This window comes from Lactuca virosa, chromosome 2 (assembly GCF_052849685.1).
Source record: "Lactuca virosa cultivar CGN04683 chromosome 2, Lactuca_virosa_CGN04683_v6, whole genome shotgun sequence".
Classification (NCBI taxonomy): Eukaryota; Viridiplantae; Streptophyta; class Magnoliopsida; order Asterales; family Asteraceae; genus Lactuca; species Lactuca virosa.
The window spans coordinates 81,942,626-81,963,701 of NC_136427.1; the positions used below are offsets into that span (position 1 = coordinate 81,942,626).

The window sequence follows — 21,076 nt, forward strand, 5'->3', positions numbered from 1 at the left end:
TATCCGATCCTCGGTCACGACCCCAAATTAGGAAACAATTCGGAACACGGTGTTACAGTTTTGGTAATTTAAAAATGAAAATTTTGATTTAAAATTTGAGGTATTACATTGGACCATCTTTTCTTGATGTGGCAACGGAGAGAATGGTGGCCGGAGGACATGTGCCATCAACATAGCCAAACAAGTTGTTTATAATGAGGAACGGTTGTAACATCGTCTTCCAATACCCATAATTTGTTGGAGATAGGGTGAAACCAAACTTGTGTCAATTGTGAGATGTTTTATCGGTTGCAAGAAACGCAACAATGGGTGCCATGTGTGGTTGACGACAATTGTTAGTCGAAGAAGAGGATGAGATCGGCTGAGTTGTGGCAGCCGATTAGGGTTTGGCTGTGATACCAAATCAAACTTGGTAATTGTATACTGATTATAATAACACACAATTACAGAATATATACTAATACAAATTACACTTTACACCCTATAATATAAACGTCTAATAGCTCTTCTACAACATCAGGCTCTGAAACTGTCTCACCACCTATTTGAAGATCTTTCAGAATGCTTAATCTCTTTAACAAATAACATGTGTCCTGAAAAAGGCATAATAATTAATAAAATATTAATTATTTCTAAAAGTAGAATATTGTAATGGGAATAAATGAAACTGACCACAGAACATGTGACATCTTCATGCAAAGAATCTGCTGCAGCTGCTGTTGAATGCTAGTGCAAGGTCCAACAGAGACTGAAAATTAAACTCAAGTAAATGAAAACGTAAATTTTACAAAATAAAAAAATAGCAGTGTAATTTCACTTATTTGTGTATTATATTTATAACATCAAACTCTTTATGCTGCAGAAAGAACAACCTAATAAAGAGAAAATCAGGAAATTGAGTTTTTTTCCATAAGTCATCAGTTTACAAATGTGAAATGTCATTTATTTTCCCCTTTATTTTCTCATATAAAACTTAATGAGTAAGAAGAGAGTGATAAACGATAATTCTTATATGTGGATAACTTTTATCCCTAACTATACATATGGATGATACAAATAAGGGCAAATTACAGAAACAATATTATATTTTGGGCAATTTTGCGGTTTAACCACTTGTATTTTATTTTTTTCCAATCAAACCATTAAAGTTTCAGACATATTTCCAATTTAACTGTTTTGACCTGATATAATAAGGTCAAAAATGGTAAATTTGGAGAATTAGAATGATTAATTTGGAAAATTGTCTGAACTATTATGGTTTGATTGGAAAGAAAAAAGTATCAAGTGGTGTAATCACAATAATTGCCCAAAATATACTTTGGTTTTTTTGTAATTTGACATGTAAAGATAATATGAGGTAAATGGGTAAAGACCTGAAGCTTCTCAACAGAGATCTCATTTGGAGTTTTATCAAGTTCATCAGGTGCAATATCCATAAAATGAACCAAGAAATCACCCTGTAACTCAACCAAATCAAATATCAAATATAATTACAATTCAAATACTTTAAACTACAAAAACCATCAATCCAATTATTTGAGTGCAAATTTAACCTGATCCAGAAGAAGATAATGGTTAATAGAATTCAGCTTTCCAATGAGATCATACTATCAAAATTGAAAATAATAATTGGTCACTAAATATTGTTAGAAGAACAAAAAGGCACAGACACTAGAAATAAGATTTAAAAAAATATAATAATAATAATAATAATAATAATAATAATATTCTTCTCTCCACTTTTTTTTTGGGGTGGTGTTCAAGCATCTCAAAGCCTGTGTGATATGATCCGTGTGACTTGTGAGTTGTGACCTGATCCAGTATTGGGATTCCTTTATCATCTTTTTTATCCACTATCATACGAATTATTTAGAAAATGGGTCCTCCATATCCCTTTATTTTCAGAAGATGGGTCAATCGAATCCCTTTAGAAAATAGCTCCACCATATCAAGATAAATATTCTCGTGCCTTCTCTCTCTCTCTCTCAGACACACACACCAGTGAACATGGCCGACGCTTTAGTTACCGTTGCTGCCGAGGCGATCCTGAAAAAGTTAGCATCCATAGCTGTCAACGAAGTCGCCCTTGCTTTGGGTTACAAAGAGAAGTTGTACACACTTGAAGGGACCTTGAAACTGATTCGTGCCAAGTTACAGGATGCCGAGAATCAGAAAGTTCAAAACCATGGTGTGATGGAGTGGCTGAAACAGCTAAAAGATGTGGTTGGTGAAGCTGATGACGTGGTGGATGAGGTTCACTATGAAATGTTGAGGCGTGAGGTAAAGAATCGAAATCGGGTGGCAATAAAGGTACCCTCTCTCTCATGCTTGAAAAAGCTTAAATTTCGTAGAGAAATGGGTCATAAAATCAAAAACATTAACGAAAAGTTGTCTTAAATCAATAAGGATGCAAACGAGTTGGGACTACAAAATGAACAGCCTGGCCCAGTTGTTCAATATCGTCCCTACCCGGAGACAGATCCAAATTTAGGCGAATTCAAAGTTTTTGGGAGGGAGGATGATGAAGAGCGCATCATACACCTTTTAACCGAGTCAAGAAAAGAAGAAAAGCTTTCGATTGTTCCGATTGTGGGAATGGGCGGGATGGGGAAGACCACTCTGGCTAAGTCCGTATACAATGATCCAAAAATCCAGCAACATTTTGATGTGAAACCTTGGTTGTGTGTGTCGGTTAAGGTTGACATCAACACACTTCTTGCAAAGATTTATGAATCTGTTGCACGAGAGAAACCTAAGTCGGAAACTATGGTCAATTTAATTGAAAGTCTTGAAGAGAAGTTGGGCTCAAAAAGGTATTTGCTAGTCCTGGATGACGTTTGGGATGAAGAGAGATTATATTTGGAAGATTTTAGGAGTGTTATGATAAATGTGAAGTCACAAATTGGAAGTAGCATTCTTGTCACTACCAGGAAACTTGACATCGGAACGAAGGCTATGTTGATGGATTCATGTCCTTTAAAAGGTCTTTCTAATAATCATTGTTGGAACATCTTTAAAGAGAGGGCCTTTCTAGCAGGACAATCACCACAACCTGAATTGGAGGAGATAGGGCGTGATATTGTGAAAAAGTGTCATGGTTTGCCTTTGTTAGTAAGGGTAATAGGTGGTATGTTGCAAAATTACAATGACCCAGAAAAGTGGTTGGCCATCAAAAATAGCAAAGTTTGGGATCTAGAAGATGAAAGGGAGAGAGTTCGAAAGAGTTTGGAACTGACCTTTGATAATCTTCCCAATTCTATGGCCAAGCAATGCTTCACATATTGTTCCCTCTTTCAGAAAGATACACTCATGGAAAGGGAAGAACTGGTTCAACTTTGGATGGCTTTAGGGTTCGTTCAAGGGGATGAGGAAAGAAACAAGGAGATGGAGGATGTGGGGAATGATATTTTTCAAATTTTGGTCAGCAATTCGTTGTTCCAAGATGTTGAAAGGGATGAGTATGGTAACATCAGTCATTGTAGCATGCATGATCTGGTGCATGATCTTTCATTATCACTTTCGAAAAATGAAAGCTTATGTCTGGTGGATACTACAAATGATGACATTGCATGTATCCCTCAGGTTAAACATCTCGCTTTTTACCAAGAACAGAAGTATAAATTGGCAGCGGAGGTTTCTATGTTCATTGAAAGGAATGCAGTGGCTAGAACTTTGCATACATTGTTCATCAAAGGTGAAGTTGAGAAGAAGTTTTCATTTCAACGATTGAAATGCATACGCATCCTAAAACTCAAAGGATTTAGTATTGAGAAGATAGACGATTCAATTGGAGGGTTGGTTCATCCCAGGTATCTGGATTTGACATATACAAGGATCCGTGTTCTTCCTGAATCGATTGGTAAATTATACCACTTGCAAACTCTGAAGTTGCAAGGCTGCAATGTTCTCAAGAAGTTTCCAAAAGCCATGAGAAATTTGATAAACCTGCGGTATTTCATGTGTGATAAAGATATTCCCACCTATGTCCTGGGACAGTTGATTTATCTTCGAAAACTGTCTTCCGTCAAAGTGCTTAGAAGGAAAGGACATGGTATTGAAGAGCTACGCCATTTGAATAACCTTACTGGAAGCCTCTGTATTTCCAGTTTAGAAAATGTTAGGAGCAAAGAGGATGCTGTCAATGCAAATTTATCTAGAAAGAAAAACTTGTACAATATTGAATTCAATTGGAGTGGGAACGATGATGAAGATGCCAACCGAAACGACAAGGATGTATTGGAAGGCTTGCAACCCCCTAAAGATGTGAAAAAGTTGACAATTAAGAATTTTTCAGGTGATAATTTTGCAGAATGGGTAATGAAGATGGCAATCAATATTGAAGGGAAATGGATGACCCTTGACAAGCTCGTGTCGATCAAATTAGATGGATGTAGGAGCTGCCTCTCTCTTCCGACGCTTGAGCACCTACCACATCTTCAGGATCTTGAGTTATGGTTTATGGACAAGTTGACATTTTTAAAGAGTTCCGATGTTACTGGATCAACGGAGCCTTTGTCTCCATCGTTGAGATCGCTCGCACTTTTAGATATGAAAAGACTGGAAAAGTGGATAGATGGAGCACCCAACATCTCAAAAATGATATCTCCTGTCCTCCAGAGCTTGTCCATTTTAGATTGCCCAAAGATTATTATTTTAGATGAATGCCATCCCCATCCTCTTGTTTATTTAGAGATTGGATTTTGCACAGGTCTGGTGTCCATTAAAAGCATACAAGGCCTCAAATCTCTTAAAAGTTTAATGATCGGCCATTGTCCTAGTCTTTTAGAAATAACCAATTTACCCAACCAGTGTCATTCTTTGAAGACTTTGCAAATTATCCATTGCGACAAACTGACTTCCTTGCCTCAGAAAATGTTTGACTGTTTTGCCTGCTTAAACCATTTGGTACTTGGTCCGTTCTCAAAGGAGCTCAATTCTTTCCCAAGTCTCCAAGGCATCGAGAAGTTAAGGGACCACCTTCACTCATTAAATTTGAAAGGTTGGGATCATTGGGAGTCGATACCTGAAGAAATACAACACCTCACCTCACTGTCTTGGTTAGAAATAGATGGATTCGGAATACAAGAACTGCCCATGTGGTTAACCAACATGTCATCTATCCGAGATTTGTGGTTCGATGACTGCAAGGGGCTAAATAAAGAAACGGTTAGACGGGGAGCGCCACGGGAAGCAACTGATGTCACACTAAATTATGAAAAGTGTTAATTAATTAGTTATTTGAGTGTGTTGGTTGGTGTATATATAGATTAGATATGTTGTATCAGTCAGATCATTCCTCCTCTTGGCTCTTGCTTAATAATAAAGTAATAAACTCTTCTAACTTTCTCCTCCCTTGCGATCCAAATTGTACCCAAACATTTGTCTTGTTCAAGTATAGAGACAAGTACAAAAGATGGGTAAAAGTCAAAACATTTTATAAATCTGATACTTACACTTTATACTTAATATCACAAAATTCTTCTCACTTGTAACATACAGCTACCATCTGACTTGTAATCCCAATTGATCAGCCAATATTGCAACTTTTACCTGTGCTTAATTTGCTGATGGCTCTCTTCCATTGTAACCGATTTGTACTATATAATTTGCTGTACTTACCCTGTCATGCAATCTTAACTTTGAAAGGTTTCTGCAAGTTGGTTAATGCAGGTTTTAGTTTTAGTAGTTCTATTGGTCATAAAGCTAAAGTTTAAGCTCTTGGCCTGTTAATCTAAAGAACTTGAGGACCACAGAATAAAGCAGAGGAGCTGACACTGTCCAGAGTCACATATTCTTCCTTTAGATGGATCAGTTTGATCCAATCCAACCAAGTGAATCCAATTGATTTCGGTTTTCAAGGCGTGAATCCAAATAATACAAATTATATTCAAATCCAATATGAACCAACCAGATAATAATTCGGTTATATCGGTTTTTACAATTCCGTTTTCAAGAGGCATGAAATATACTTTCAATCAATAAAAACGAAACAGCATCACATAAAACTCCATATCATTTTAATAACAAGAAACAAATTGTGTTTGGCTAAATCAAATCCAGATGATCCATGTTTTACTACTATGAAATCAGAAATCTACACAAGTGGTTAATCATGCAAGCAAAAACACTCTCATTCCAAAACAGATATATACAAAAAACCAATACAATCAACAACCAACAAGCAAACTGTAAACTTGAACAAAAAATACCAAAAAAAAAAAAAAAAATCTACATCTGGTGATCCATACCAACACCAAGAATCAACTGTGCAAGATGAGTCAAATACGGTTCAGCTTGTGCCCTGCTGCTCAATATTGGCCTTAAACTCTCCAGCTCACTACTAAACTCCCTCTCAAATTTCCTGCCAAAAAATACTCCACTCCATCAGACATACACATACACATACATATACAGTATATACATACATACACATACATAGAAAGAAATATGGGGGTATAGTTTTAAGATCTTACAGGACACATTCGATGACTGTAGACTCGTCTGTGGGTGAATTTGGTTTTTTGGAAGACTTTCTTAGCTTCAAAACCTTTACATTTTCCAAGGAAGACGAATGCAAATCATCAAAGGAACTGTTTGAATCGGGAGCTTCAATGGAGCTCATTAGCCACTGAGTTGCAGAAGCATATTGAAGGCATACAAGTTTCAGTTTCTCAAATTTCTGCATTCACCCCCAAAAACTTATTATTATTAGAACAAATTCACAAACACAAACCTTGTATATTATATGAATATTTCTTTTTTCCCTTAATGGAGACATAACTTAGGGCCCCATTAAGTCATGTATGGGTAAAGTGACTGAACAGATAGTGATATCTGTCTGACTAAATGACCATTTTACCCTTACATTCTGAAAAAAATCAGAATATTCATCAATTTCTAACATGAGAGAGTACTTACCTCATTAAGTCAAAAAGAAACAGCCCCTTCATGTGGTAACTTACATACTTACATATCAATTTTCTTTTTAACCTAACTTTTTATGAATTTGACCTCATTTACTTTTACCTTTCTTTTCCCCAAGTGTGTCATCATTTTCTCAAATATTTTTTAAACAATAGTTATCCAAACAGCACTTTATACAGAAATAATGTTTAATGAAAATCATATTAAATTTGCATACTATTCTATTCCTTTATTTTTTATATTGTATTTTGAAATTTAGATGTGCAGATTTCAGAGCATTATGAATAGGGAATGATGAAAACCTTGAGGAGGATTGGAGAAAGAAGTGAACATTCCTTAAGACACTTCTCCATGAAAAAGTCATGATATTGAATTACCTATTTTCATACAAAGATTAGAAGCACACACAAGAAAAAATTAACACCTTACTTTCATTTATTTGTGAAATATAGCAATCTACTTTTATATTTTTCTTTTACAGCATTGTATTACCATTTTTTTTCTTATTAGAACATTATACATTGAAAAATCAACCCAACTAAAGAAGTAAATATTGCTTTGTATTTGTATGACATTGCCACAATTGGATAGATTTTTCAAAGCACAATGTTGTAATACAAAAAATAAATGAAAGTAGGATGCTACAATAAACAAATCAACATATACCTCATTTATGCTCTTTGCATTTTCAAGTTTATTATGCATAACATGCCAATTTGGTTCAAGAACCTAAAAAGAAGATAAAAGAAAACGTTATTCAATCATATAATAATATAATATCACTTCTACCTTTGTTAGTTGACAAAAGAGAGATAAATAACCACATTAACATCGGTTTAATAAATAAATAAATAGGAAATAGCAATATAAATTTATATTTCTTTACCCATAATAACAACAAACTTATAGTATGAAACTTACAAAATATATACTTTCTTTTTTACATAACATACTTGCCTTTTTACTGATAATAGTTATATATTGTTATTATTGGTAAGGAAATGTAAGTATATTGTTATTTATATACTTAAGAACATGATTTTACTTTTACCTCAAAGGTTAGATAATGTAGAAGGCTATTTATAAATTTAAGCATATTCCTACATAGTATTGATGATGTAGAGATGCAGTTCCATGCATATCACGTACACGTGCACCCTACAACAACAAAAAAAAGTATAACTACAAAAAAATATAAAGAGTAAAATTAAAAGGAGATATTTTTATTTTTTAATAATTATTGATGTTAGGGGTATTAAGTCTCATACTTGATGTAGTTGCCAAGCTGCACAAAGCTGCCTGTGAACATGTTTGCAATGAAACAGAAATCGAAAAATTAATTGATATTTTGTCAGAGCTTTTTTTGATATCACAAGAGATAATGGCCATTGAACCTGCAACAAAAATAACAACTTACTTTCATTTAATTGATAATTAGAAAAATAGAAAATTAGATAATTAGTAAAGTAGTTTCATTTATGGGTTAATCTCATAAAAGACCTTATACTTTGTGTTTTTTCCGGATTAAACCTCATCTTTATTTTTTTTCATGATATATTTTTTCATTTTTTGCGAAAAACCCCTCAACTTTGTCTTTTTTCCAAAAAAACCCTCAACCTTCTAAATGTTTCCAAATAAATCCTCGACATTTTTAGTTTTTCCTGAAAAAAACCTCACATTATACAACTTTTTTAGAGAAGAATGACTAAAAGGGCCAGAGGTCTTTTTCATAAAAAGAATAAACTTGAGGTCTAATCCGGAAAAAAAACACAAAAGATAAGGTCTTTTATGAGATTAACTCTAATTCCAATTATAATATTGTAATATTGAAAATGATTTGTATTTGAATGACATTGCTATAAATAACTAAATGGATTTTTTCAAAGTAGAATGTTGTAATAGGTATAGATGATAGTAAGATGTTATAAATTTACAATAAACAAACGAATGAAAGTAGGTTGCTATTTCTTGCAATTAATGAAAGAAAAAAGAAAATGTTAAAAAAGGTGTGAATATTGATGATGATAATTACCTTGTAATTAACAGAAAAGGTTTCCATACCAGTGATCAAGGGCTCTTCTACAACATCAGCCTCTGAAACTGTCTCACCACCACCACCACCACTTGTTTGAAGATCTTTCAGAATGCTCGGTGTCTTTAACAAAGAACCTATGTCCTGAAAACCCATAATAATTAATAAAATATTAATTAATTATTTCTTAAAGTAGAATTTATGTTGTAATGGGAATAAATGAAACTGACCACAAAACATGTGACATCTTCATTCAAAGGATCTGCTGCAGCTGCTGTTGAACGCAGTGCAAGGTCCAACAGAGACTGAAAATGAAACTCAAATAAATGAAAACGTAAATTTTACAAAATAAAAAATAAAAAATAGCAGTGTAGTTTCATTTTCATTTATTTGTGTATTATAGTTATAGCATCAAACCTTTTATGCAGAAAGAATGACTTAATAAAGAGAAAGGTAGGAAATTGAGTATTTCCTGATAAGTCATAAGATGGCCTATATGGAAAGTAGGATGCTATAAAATGACATAAATGAAAAGTACATTGCTATTTAGTAACATAAATAAAATATTTTACTCAATTTATATATAGGAACCTAATTTCTGCTTAAAGCCACACTAGCTATAAGAAGACATAAACAGAAAGCACACTGTTATAAAATGACATAAACGAAGAGTACATATCTATAAAATGAGAAAAGCAGAATATTTTAGTCAATTTATAGAAACTTACTTTCTATTTGAAGCAATAGTAGATATAAGACAACATAAAAAGCAAGTAGGGCTGCTATAAAATGACATATTGGAGAAGAAGATGGTCCATGTGGTTTCAATTTCTTACTATAAAATGACTACTTTACCCTTTTGAATATTTATTATCATTTTCTTCTATTTATTTCTGATTTATGTTAATAATAAAAATAGGACCCCACCATCCCCATACCCTTGTACCCACCCCACCCTCCACCATTCATCATCTTCTTTCCGGTCACAACACTATCAAAGACACCACCTTCAAAATTTGAGTCCAAATCTCAAAGGCAACCGAGTTTCATCCAATACTTCACATGATCAATGATCACAAACACAAAGAAAAAACAAACTACACACCAACACAATGTGAAATACAGAGCCACCATTTATTTGTGGAGGGAAGAGATATTCGAACTGATAAACAAATCCAAAAGAAATGCTTGTATAGTCCATAAAAAATCAAAACCAATAAAAAGGGGTAAAACAATAATTTTGGATCAAACTTGTAATAAAATGAAACAGACCAACTACATAAGAAATTAAAACGACATAGATCATCCTTATCAAGCAAAAAAGTTAGGGACGATATATGCAAATTTTGGATTTCATAGGGACCATTTATGTAATTTTATCTTAGTTATATTCTCATTGTCACAATTATTACAAAAATTTCGATGTTCCATATAAGAAAAAAGTATTCCACCCGTATAAAGAAATGTAGGGATTAAAATGGAAAGATATGTTTACATATCATATTACAATATAGAGGTATATCAAAAGGACAAAAGGTAAATGAAAATAAACCAGTTACAAAGATCAATTCTAGTTATGAAACATTATATATTAACTTTTAAGACATAAAATATAATGCTATATTAATATTTTAGATAAGTAATAATGACAAAAGGAAAAAACAAAAGAAATGAAAAGGAAATTAGGAAAGTGTATGTTCTAAACTTGTAACTTAGGAAATGTATAACTTAATTAGTACTTAGTAGACACCTTCAATTCTGATTCGATACCATTTTCCACTACACACGCCAACAAATGAATTTCCATTTCCATTCATTGGGTCTCTCTTTGTTCCACTATCTCATAGATTCTTATCGTTTTCTATCTTTCTTCCACCATTCATCCCCTCTTCCTCTCTCTTATAAACAGTGAAAATGGCTGAAGCATTAGTCACTATTGCTGCTGAAGGGATATTGAAAAAAGTGTTGTCTATTGCTGCGGGTGAACTCGCCATTGCCTGGGGTTACAAAGAAAAGCTGACCAGCCTTCACAGAACATTGGACCTGATTCATGCCAAGTTACGTGATGCGGAGCGAAAAAAGGAATCAGAGGTTGTGATGGTGTGGCTGAAGCAGCTAAAAGATGTTGTGGGTGAAGCTGATGATGTGTTGGATGAGGTTGATTACGAAATGCTGAGGCGTCAGATAAAGAAACAAGATCGGATGGCAAGAAAGGTAGTGTGCCTTCCAAGCTTGAAAAGGTTTTCCTTTCGTTATAAAATAGGTCATAAAATCCAAAACATCCATGAAAAGTTGCTTAAGATCAATACAGAAGCAAACAGTTTAGGACTACAAAATGAACACCCTGCTGGCCCTGTTCTAGATCGTCTCTATTGGAGAGAAACTGTTCCAAATCAAGAAGAATTTAAAATTGTTGGGAGGGATGATGATAAACTCCATGTCATTGAACTTTTAACCCAATCAAGAAAAGAAGAAAAACTTAGCATTGTTCCCATTGTGGGAATGGGCGGGATTGGGAAGACCGCTTTGGCTAAGTCCGTGTACAATGATAAAAAGATTGAGCAACATTTTGATGTTAAAGCATGGTTGTGTGTGTCAGTTAAGGCTGACATCAATACACTTCTTGCAAAGATCTACGAATCTCTTGCAAAAAAGAAACCTACATCGGACTTAAGGGCCAATTTAATTGAAAGTCGTAAAGAGCAGTTGGCATCAAAAAGATATTTGCTTGTCTTGGATGACGTTTGGGTTGAAGAGAGGCCATATTGGGAAGAGTTTAGGAGCTGTATGCTAAATGTAAGCTCACAAAATGGAAGTGGCATTCTTGTCATTACACGGAAACTTGAAATCGGAACTCATGATATGCACATGGATTCCTGTCCTTTAAAAGGTCTTTCTGACGATCATTGTTGGGACATCTTCAGAGAAAGAGCGTTTGTGGCAGGCACTTCAGCGTCCCCGGAACTGGTGAAGATAGGCCGCAACATTGTACAAAAATGTGGTGGTTTACCGTTGCTATTAAATGTAATAGGTGGCACGTTGGCACATTACAGTGACCCTGAGAAGTGGTTGGCCATCAAAAGTAGCAAAGTTTGGGATCTAGAAGATGAAAGGGAGAGAGTTCAAAAAAGTTTGGAACTGAGCTTTGATAATCTTCCCAATTCTTTGGCCAAGCAATGCTTCACATATTGTTCCATCTTTCAGAAAGATACACTCATGGAAAGGGAAGAACTGGTTCAACTTTGGATGGCTTTAGGGTTCGTTCAAGGGGATGAGGAAAGAAACAAGGAGATGGAGGATGTGGGGAATGATATTTTTCAAATTTTGGTCAGCAATTCGTTGTTCCAAGATGTTGAAAGGGATGAGTATGGTAACATCAGTCATTGTAGCATGCATGATCTGGTGCATGATCTTTCATTATCACTTTCGAAAAATGAAAGCTTATGTCTGGTGGATACTACAAATGATGACATTGCATGTATCCCTCAGGTTAAACATCTCGCTTTTTACCAAGAACAGAAGTATAAATTGGCAGCGGAGGTTTCTATGTTCATTGAAAGGAATGCAGTGGCTAGAACTTTGCATACATTGTTCATCAAAGGTGAAGTTGAGAAGAAGTTTTCATTTCAACGATTGAAATGCATACGCATCCTAAAACTCAAAGGATTTAGTATTGAGAAGATAGACGATTCAATTGGAGGGTTGGTTCATCCCAGGTATCTGGATTTGACATATACAAGGATCCGTGTTCTTCCTGAATCGATTGGTAAATTATACCACTTGCAAACTCTGAAGTTGCAAGGCTGCAATGTTCTCAAGAAGTTTCCAAAAGCCATGAGAAATTTGATAAACCTGCGGTATTTCATGTGTGATAAAGATATTCCCACCTATGTCCTGGGACAATTGATTTATCTTCGAAAACTGTCTTCCGTCAAAGTGCTTAGAAGGAAAGGACATGGTATTGAAGAGCTACGCCATTTGAATAACCTTACTGGAAGCCTCTGTATTTCCAGTTTAGAAAATGTTAGGAGCAAAGAGGATGCTGTCAATGCAAATTTATCTAGAAAGAAAAACTTGTACAATATTGAATTCAATTGGAGTGGGAACGATGATGTAGACAAATCGACTACAATAAATAATCGATAACTTCAAGATCGAAGTATAAAACCCAAATATCACGATAGCGATTCAACGGAATATAAAACTATTTGAATAATCAACCAAGAATAAATCGAACGATAAAAAGAAAAAACACGCGATATTTACGTGGAAACCCAAATCGGGAAAAACCACGGGCGGAGGAAGCCGAGAACCAATTTACTATAATATTCAGTGTTTACAGAGATAGAGGAAAGAAAAACAAATATATCAAATATATATTTGTATGAATATGAGAGAAAGATGAAGATGTAATTTGAGGTGTGGTGTTTTTAATAAGCTTGGTTTCATTTCCTTTTATAGGCAAATGAATGTATGAATTCAATTGTCTATTACCATCCAAGCTTGACAAACATGCTACCATCCATTCTTCACAAACATGCTACCACCCATTCTTGACAAATTAAAACCACATGTGTAGAATGGTATTCTAGAAACCATCCAATGTTGAAGTTTGAAGGAAACTTCCACAATCTCCACCTTGACTTCAAATGAGACAGGATGAAAAAAACTTTAACTTGCACAATGATCATGCAAAACAGTTTATCAACAGCTCATCATACTCCAAATCTCTATAAGAATCTGCAAACACCATATGAGAAAAAATTGATTTCGAAAAGTAAATATACTTCCTCCACCACGAGCCTATCAGGCTCAAATGCGATCTGAAACACCCACCAAATCCAAACATGCTTTGAATTTGGCTATTGGAAGACTTTTAGTGAACATATCAGCAGGATTATCATTGGTGTTGATCTTGTTTACTGTAATATCGCCTTTAGCAATAACATCTCTGATGAAGTGATAACGAACATCAATATGCTTCGTTCGATCATGGAACATTTGATCCTTCGTCAGAAATATTGCACTTTGATTGTCACAAAAAACAATGTTAACAGATAACTTGTTTGAAAGCTCACCTATCAACCGTTTCAACCAGAGGGTTTCCTTCACTGCTTCCGTAGCAGCCATGTATTCGGCTTCGATGGTGGATAACGCTACAGTAGATTGTAACTGCGCTTTCCAGCTAACTGCGCAATCACCCAAAGTAAACACGTACCCTGTAATCGATCGTCTTTTATCCAAGTCCTTTGCATAATCGGAATCCACATAACCAAGTACTCCATTATCGGTTTTTCCAAACCGCAGACATAAAGAGGAAGTACCTCGCAAGTAGCGAAAAATCCATTTAACAGCAACCCAATGCTCCTTTCCTGGATTCGCCATGTATCTGCTCACCATGCTTACCGCATATGACAAATCTGGACGTGTCCAAATCATAGCATACATAAGAGATCCTACAGCGCTGGAGTATGGTACCTTTGCCATGTATGCTATATCTTCTTCGGTGGTAGGACTTAAGGCGGATGATAGCTTGAAGTGGGCTGCGAAAGGAGTGCTGACTTCTTTTGCGTCATGTATATTGAAACGGTGCAGAACCTTCTCAATGTAGCTTTGTTGAGAAAGGTATAGAGTTCTTGCACTACGGTCTCGCACTATTTCCATTCTTAGAATTTTCTTGGCAGCACCCAAGTCCTTCATATCGAACTCAGCATTCAACTGGTCTTTTATCTTTTGAATCTCCTTTATATTCTTCGCTGCAATTAACATGTCATCCACGTATAAAAGTAGATAGACCATTGAACCATCGTCACACTTTTTGTAGTAAACGCAGTTGTCGTAGGTGCACCTTTTCAGCTTGTGACTGGTCATAAATGAGTCAAACCTTTTATACCATTGTCGCGGAGATTGCTTGAGGCCATAAAGAGACTTCTTTAATTTGCACACGTAGCTTTCCTTGCCAGGAGCTACAAAACCTTCAGGTTGTTGCATATATATCTCTTCCTCAAGCACACCATTTAAGAATGTTGTAGTAACATCAAGTTGCTCTAACTCATAGTCATGAGAGGCAACTAATCCCAACAAGACACGTATTGACGTGTGTTTCACAACCGGAGAGAAAATGTCGGTATAATCGATACCTGGGATCTGACTGTAGCCTTTGGCTACCAAACGAGCTTTATATCTTGGTTTGCCACCAGGGTGGATAGAGTCCTTCAACTTGTAGACCCATTTGCACTTAACTGTCTTCTTACCCTTTGGAGCTGGAACGAGATCCCATGTGCCATTTTTCTGAAGAGATTCCATCTCCTCGTGCATGGCAACCATCCACTTATTAGAATGTTTGGATTGAATGGCCTCGTTGTAGCTTGTGGGCTCCAGAACAGACTCAACTTCATTGGCAACTGTAAGTGCATAAGCGACAGAATTGGCTTGAACATATCTCTTTGGAGGTACAATCTGTCTGCGAGGTCTATCTCTTGCAATGGAGGGACTGTGAGGTTGGCTTGGAGCTTCGGCTGGCTCATGAGAAGAGGAATGTTGATTATTCGAGGGTTGAGAAACCTCGACACCTTCAAGAGACTGGTCCTCGAAAGATGAATTTAAAGGAAACTCCACCTCCACTCGAACTTTGTCTTTTTCCGAATTTTCATTTTCTCTGGTCTGAATGTTGGAGACAGGATGAAGCATGGCTTTTTCATCGAAGGTCACATCTTTAGATGTCAAAACCTTGCTTAGCTCCGGGCTCCATAATTTGAACCCTTTAACACCTGTCGGATATCCGAGAAAGACGCATTTAATTGCCCTCGGTTCCAATTTACCGTTATCAACTCGGGCATATGCTGGACATCCAAATGGAATCAATTTCGTGTAATCAGCAGGTTGGCCGGACCAAAGCTCAAATGGGGTCTTCTTTTGAATAGCATGAGAAGGGGAACAGTTGATAATGTAGCATGCGCTTGAAGCGGCCTCGGCCCAAAAAGACTTCGGCAACTTTGAATGAGATAGCATGCATCGGACCTTCTCCATGATGGTGCGGTTCATACGTTCCGCTACGCCGTTCTGCTGTGGTGTATGAACTACGGTGCGATGCCTCGTAATTCCTTCCCTACGGCAATAGGAGTTGAATTCTTCAGAACAGAATTCCAGTCCATTATCAGTACGAAGGTATTTCACTTCAAAACCTGATTGCTTTTCAACCAATACTTTCCAATCTCTAAAAGTTTGGAATACTTCTCCCTTTGACTTCAAGAAGAACGACCATACCTTTCTTGAGAAATCGTCAATGATCGTGAGCATATAAGAGGCTCCACCTTTCGATGTAACCTTCGCTGGTCCCCATAAATCAGAGTGTATGTAGTCAAGTGGCCCTTTCGTCGTATGTTTGCCACCGATAAAACTCACTCGCTTCTGCTTTCCAAATACACAATCTTCACAGAATTCAAGTTTGATTGATTTGTGCTCCCCGAGCAACCCCCTTCGACTTAGTTCATTCATACCATGATATGACATGTGAGCGAGCCTGAGGTGCCATAGACGAGAGCGATCAACATTGGAGAGGGATTTAGAACATACCGAGACTTCGCCGGAGATAACTTGCCCATCCATAATGTAAAGGTTTGCGGATTTTCTAACTCCTCGGATGACCACAGAACCTTCCTTGAAAATATGGAGTTTCCCGTCTTTGCCAACAAACTCGTAACCTTTCTTCTCGAAAGTACCGAGACTTAGTAAATTTCGCCTAAGACCGGATACGTGCTTTACATCTTGAATCGTTCGAACAACGCCATCGAACATGCGGAACCTGAGTGTACCCCGTCCAATAATACGACACGAAGTGTCGTTACCCATTAGAACGTGGCCTTCGTTAACCTTTTCATATGAATGAAAAACGCTTCGGTTGGAGCTCATATGAAAAGTACACGCTGAATCAAGTACCCACTCACTCGTGGTCATTAAACCGTAGTCTGAAACGGATAGAAGCTCGCCATCGGAACCAGTTTCGGCAACATCGGCTTCAACGGTGTTATTGGTTGTTTTTCCCTTTGCGATTGCCTTCGCTTTCTCCTTGTTCTTTAACTTGAAACATTCATCGATCAGATGTCCCTTCTTGTGGCAATAATTGCAATACTTGCGATTGGCTTTGGACTTAGATCTAGATCGGTTTTGTGAAGAGCTACCTCTCTCGTTAGGTCTCCCTCTGATGTGGAGATCAGATGTCCCTTCTTGTGGCAATAACTGTTCCCAACTATCTGCTTTATCTTTTCCTTTGAATCAAGAGCAGTCATTACCTCGTCAAGGACAAGAGTGTCCCGAGAATAGATAATGGTGTCACGAAAGTGATCGTAGGAGTCTGGGAGAGAAGATAATAAAAATAACGCCAAGTCTTCATCTTCGTATTTGACGTCCATATTCTCCAGATTTCCTACAAGCTCTTTAAAGGTAGAGAGGTGATCAGACAAAGAACTACCTTCACCCATCTTTAGGTTAAAAAGTCGTTGCTTCAAGTGTAGCTTGTTGGGCAAGCTTTTCGTCATAAGTAGTTGCTCGAGTTTTAGCCAGAGAGCCGCTGCGGATGTCTCTTTCAACACATCTTGGAGAACGTCGTTAGAAAGATGCAGACGGATCTGCGACGACGCCTTCAGATCTTTCATCTCCTTTTCCTCAGTCGACCAAGTTGCCGGCATTTTCTCCATTCCTAATAGTGCTTTGTGGAGATCCATTTGGATCAACACATCTTTCATCTTTACTTGCCAGAGAGGGAATATTGTGTTTCTGTCAAGTAAAGGAATATCGTACTTCATCGATGACATGGTTGAAAATAGTTTTTACGAATCGTTATCGGAAAACCCGGATAGCTCTGATACCAATTGTAGACAAATCGACTACAATAAATAATCGATAACTTCAAGATCGAAGTATAAAACCCAAATATTACGATAGCGATTCAACGGAATATAAAACTATTTGAATAATCAACCAAGAATAAATCGAACGATAAAAAGAAAAAACACGCGATATTTACGTGGAAACCCAAATCGGGAAAAACCACGGGCGGAGGAAGCCGAGAACCAATTTACTATAATATTCAGTGTTTACAGAGATAGAGGAAAGAAAAACAAATATATCAAATATATATTTGTATGAATATGAGAGAAAGATGAAGATGTAATTTGAGGTGTGGTGTTTTTAATAAACTTGGTTTCATTTCCTTTTATAGGCAAATGAATGTATGAATTCAATTGTCTATTACCATCCAAGCTTGACAAACATGCTACCATCCATTCTTCACAAACATGCTACCACCCATTCTTGACAAATTAAAACCACATGTGTAGAATGGTATTCTAGAAACCATCCAATGTTGAAGTTTGAAGGAAACTTCCACAGATGATGAAGATGCCAACCGAAACGACAAGGATGTATTGGAAGGCTTGCAACCCCCTAAAGATGTGAAAAAGTTGACAATTAAGAATTTTTCAGGTGATAATTTTGCAGAATGGGTAATGAAGATGGCAATCAATATTGAAGGGAAATGGATGACCCTTGACAAGCTCATGTCGATCAAATTAGATGGATGTAGGAGCTGCCTCTCTCTTCCGACGCTTGAGCACCTACCACATCTTCAGGATCTTGAGTTATGGTTTATGGACAAGTTGACATTTTTAAAGAGTTCCGATGTTACTGGATCAACGGAGCCTTTGTCTCCATCGTTGAGATCGCTCGCACTTTTAGATATGAAAAGACTGGAAAAGTGGATAGATGGAGCACCCAACATCTCAAAAATGATATCTCCTGTCCTCCAGAGCTTGTCCATTTTAGATTGCCCAAAGATTATTATTTTAGATGAATGCCATCCCCATCCTCTTGTTTATTTAGAGATTGGATTTTGCACAGGTCTGGTGTCCATTAAAAGCATACAAGGCCTCAAATCTCTTAAAAGTTTAATGATCGGCCATTGTCCTAGTCTTTTAGAAATAACCAATTTACCCAACCAGTGTCATTCTTTGAAGACTTTGCAAATTATCCATTGCGACAAACTGACTTCCTTGCCTCAGAAAATGTTTGACTGTTTTGCCTGCTTAAACCATTTGGTACTTGGTCCGTTCTCAAAGGAGCTCAATTCTTTCCCAAGTCTCCAAGGCATCGAGAAGTTAAGGGACCACCTTCACTCATTAAATTTGAAAGGTTGGGATCATTGGGAGTCGATACCTGAAGAAATACAACACCTCACCTCACTGTCTTGGTTAGAAATAGATGGATTCGGAATACAAGAACTGCCCATGTGGTTAACCAACATGTCATCTATCCGAGATTTGTGGTTCGATGACTGCAAGGGGCTAAATAAAGAAACGGTTAGACGGGGAGCGCCACGGGAAGCAACTGATGTCACACTAAATTATGAAAAGTGTTAATTAATTAGTTATTTGAGTGTGTTGGTTGGTGTATATATAGATTAGATATGTTGTATCAGTCAGATCATTCCTCCTCTTGGCTCTTGCTTAATAATAAAGTAATAAACTCTTCTAACTTTCTCCTCCCTTGCGATCCAAATTGTACCCAAACATTTGTCTTGTTCAAGTATAGAGACAAGTACAAAAGATGGGTAAAAGTCAAAACATTTTATAAATCTGATACTTACACTTTATACTTAATATCACAAAATTCTTCTCACTTGTAACATACAGCTACCATCTGACTTGTAATCCCAATTGATCAGCCAATATTGCAACTTTTACCTGTGCTTAATTTGCTGATGGCTCTCTTCCATTCTAACCGATTTGTACTATATAATTTGCTGTACTTACCCTGTCATGCAATCTTAACAATGATTAAATGTCCATTTTATTTGTGTTATTAACTTGGAAAGGTTTCTGCAAGTTGATTAATGCAGGTTTTACTTTTAGTAATTGGTCATTAAGCTAAAGTTAAGCTCTTGGCCTGTTAATCTAAAGAATTTGAGGGCCACAGAATAAACCAAAGGGGCTGATGCTGACAAGTGCTAAAAGTTGGAGGTGGCTGAGGATATCAGAAGTTATTAAAAGTTGTTCCCATATCAATCCAGAGTCACATATTCTTCGTTTAGATGGATCAGTCTGCAATCCAATCCAACCAAGTGAAACCAATTGATTTCGGTTTTCAAGGCGTGAATCCAAATAATTAATACAAATTATATTCAAATCCAATCTGAACCAACCAAATTATATTAAATTTTATAAATTTTTAGTTATTATTATAATCTTGTAAGTAGTGTTATGAGGGTTGATGAGAGAGAATCCATTCAATATGTTTATAGATGTAAACATCTGGGATGGATTTTCTTTTGGGGGTTTATAGAAGTTTGTATGCAAATGCAAGTGTGCATTCTTTGTCAACTGCGGAGATTCAGTTGAAGTATATAACACAGGTGTGCTATGAAATTGTAACTTTAAATTATATATCTAGTTTATACATGTTCCTTGTGCCTAACTTTAAATTGATAAAATATAGTAGATTTTTTTACCGGTATATGCTATTGGTTTAGCCAGTTTTTCACTAAACCACACAGTTTCTTCTGTATAATTGCAACCAATTTGTTTAAGTTTTTGAATCAATATTGGTGACCTGATAGGTTTTCGGTTTAACTGGTTAAATTATTCAGTTCAGTTTTTAAGGTCTACGACCCGACCTGACACAATTATAATTGATTAATTTATTTTTATTGGATTCACTTAATTAGAGAACCACTTTGTTTCATGTTCTAGAGAAATAATCAATTTACCTATTACAGGTCAAAGTAGTAAAGATATATATTATAAATAACAGAACATGTCCACGATATAAGTATTTTAATTGTTTACGAGATCAAATAACTTTTGAATGTAAGGAAAACAAATATGACAAACTTATCCAATCAAATACATTTTTTAAATAGTTCATATCACGAACTTCTTTAATAAATATAGTATGTTCTATATATATATATATATATATATATATATATATATATATATATATATATATATATATATATATATATATATATGTTTTTTCAACCAAATATAAACAAAAACTTCTACAAACAACAATAAAACAACAAAAACAGGACTTATAGGTCCCATTATTTGATTAAAAAAATTC

The 21,076-nt window shown here is 36.0% G+C and overlaps 5 protein-coding genes across 5 annotated transcripts; 3 read left to right on the forward strand and 2 right to left on the reverse strand.

Annotated features, from left to right (window-relative positions):
* Positions 1 to 393: 393 nt before the first annotated feature.
* Positions 394 to 1,860, reverse strand: LOC145159221 (gamma-tubulin complex component 2-like). Its single transcript, XM_079078156.1, has 5 exons — positions 1,741 to 1,860; positions 1,554 to 1,607; positions 1,374 to 1,457; positions 673 to 748; positions 394 to 593 (listed from the first exon to the last, which is right to left on the reverse strand). The coding sequence occupies exons 1-4, from the start codon at positions 1,858 to 1,860 to the stop codon at positions 692 to 694; spliced, it is 315 nt and encodes a 104-aa protein (XP_078934282.1). The 3' UTR covers positions 394 to 593; positions 673 to 691.
* A 147-nt stretch (positions 1,861 to 2,007) lies between these two features.
* LOC145159220 (putative disease resistance protein RGA1) lies at positions 2,008 to 5,341 on the forward strand. The gene is made up of 2 exons (XM_079078155.1): positions 2,008 to 2,310; positions 2,407 to 5,341. The coding sequence occupies exons 1-2, from the start codon at positions 2,008 to 2,010 to the stop codon at positions 5,224 to 5,226; spliced, it is 3,123 nt and encodes a 1,040-aa protein (XP_078934281.1). The 3' UTR covers positions 5,227 to 5,341.
* An 808-nt stretch (positions 5,342 to 6,149) lies between these two features.
* On the reverse strand, positions 6,150 to 8,063 carry LOC145159222 (gamma-tubulin complex component 2-like). The gene is made up of 5 exons (XM_079078157.1): positions 7,976 to 8,063; positions 7,591 to 7,653; positions 7,227 to 7,301; positions 6,474 to 6,679; positions 6,150 to 6,361 (listed from the first exon to the last, which is right to left on the reverse strand). The coding sequence occupies exons 1-5, from the start codon at positions 8,018 to 8,020 to the stop codon at positions 6,229 to 6,231; spliced, it is 522 nt and encodes a 173-aa protein (XP_078934283.1). The 5' UTR covers positions 8,021 to 8,063; the 3' UTR covers positions 6,150 to 6,228.
* A 2,807-nt stretch (positions 8,064 to 10,870) lies between these two features.
* On the forward strand, positions 10,871 to 13,102 carry LOC145157538 (putative disease resistance protein RGA3). Its single transcript, XM_079076564.1, has one exon. It carries the CDS (start codon positions 10,871 to 10,873, stop codon positions 13,100 to 13,102), a length of 2,232 nt encoding a protein of 743 aa, XP_078932690.1.
* A 5,366-nt stretch (positions 13,103 to 18,468) lies between these two features.
* On the forward strand, positions 18,469 to 19,371 carry LOC145157540 (uncharacterized). The gene has a single exon (XM_079076565.1). The coding sequence runs from the start codon at positions 18,469 to 18,471 to the stop codon at positions 19,369 to 19,371; it is 903 nt and encodes a 300-aa protein (XP_078932691.1).
* The last annotated feature ends 1,705 nt before the right edge of the window (positions 19,372 to 21,076 follow it).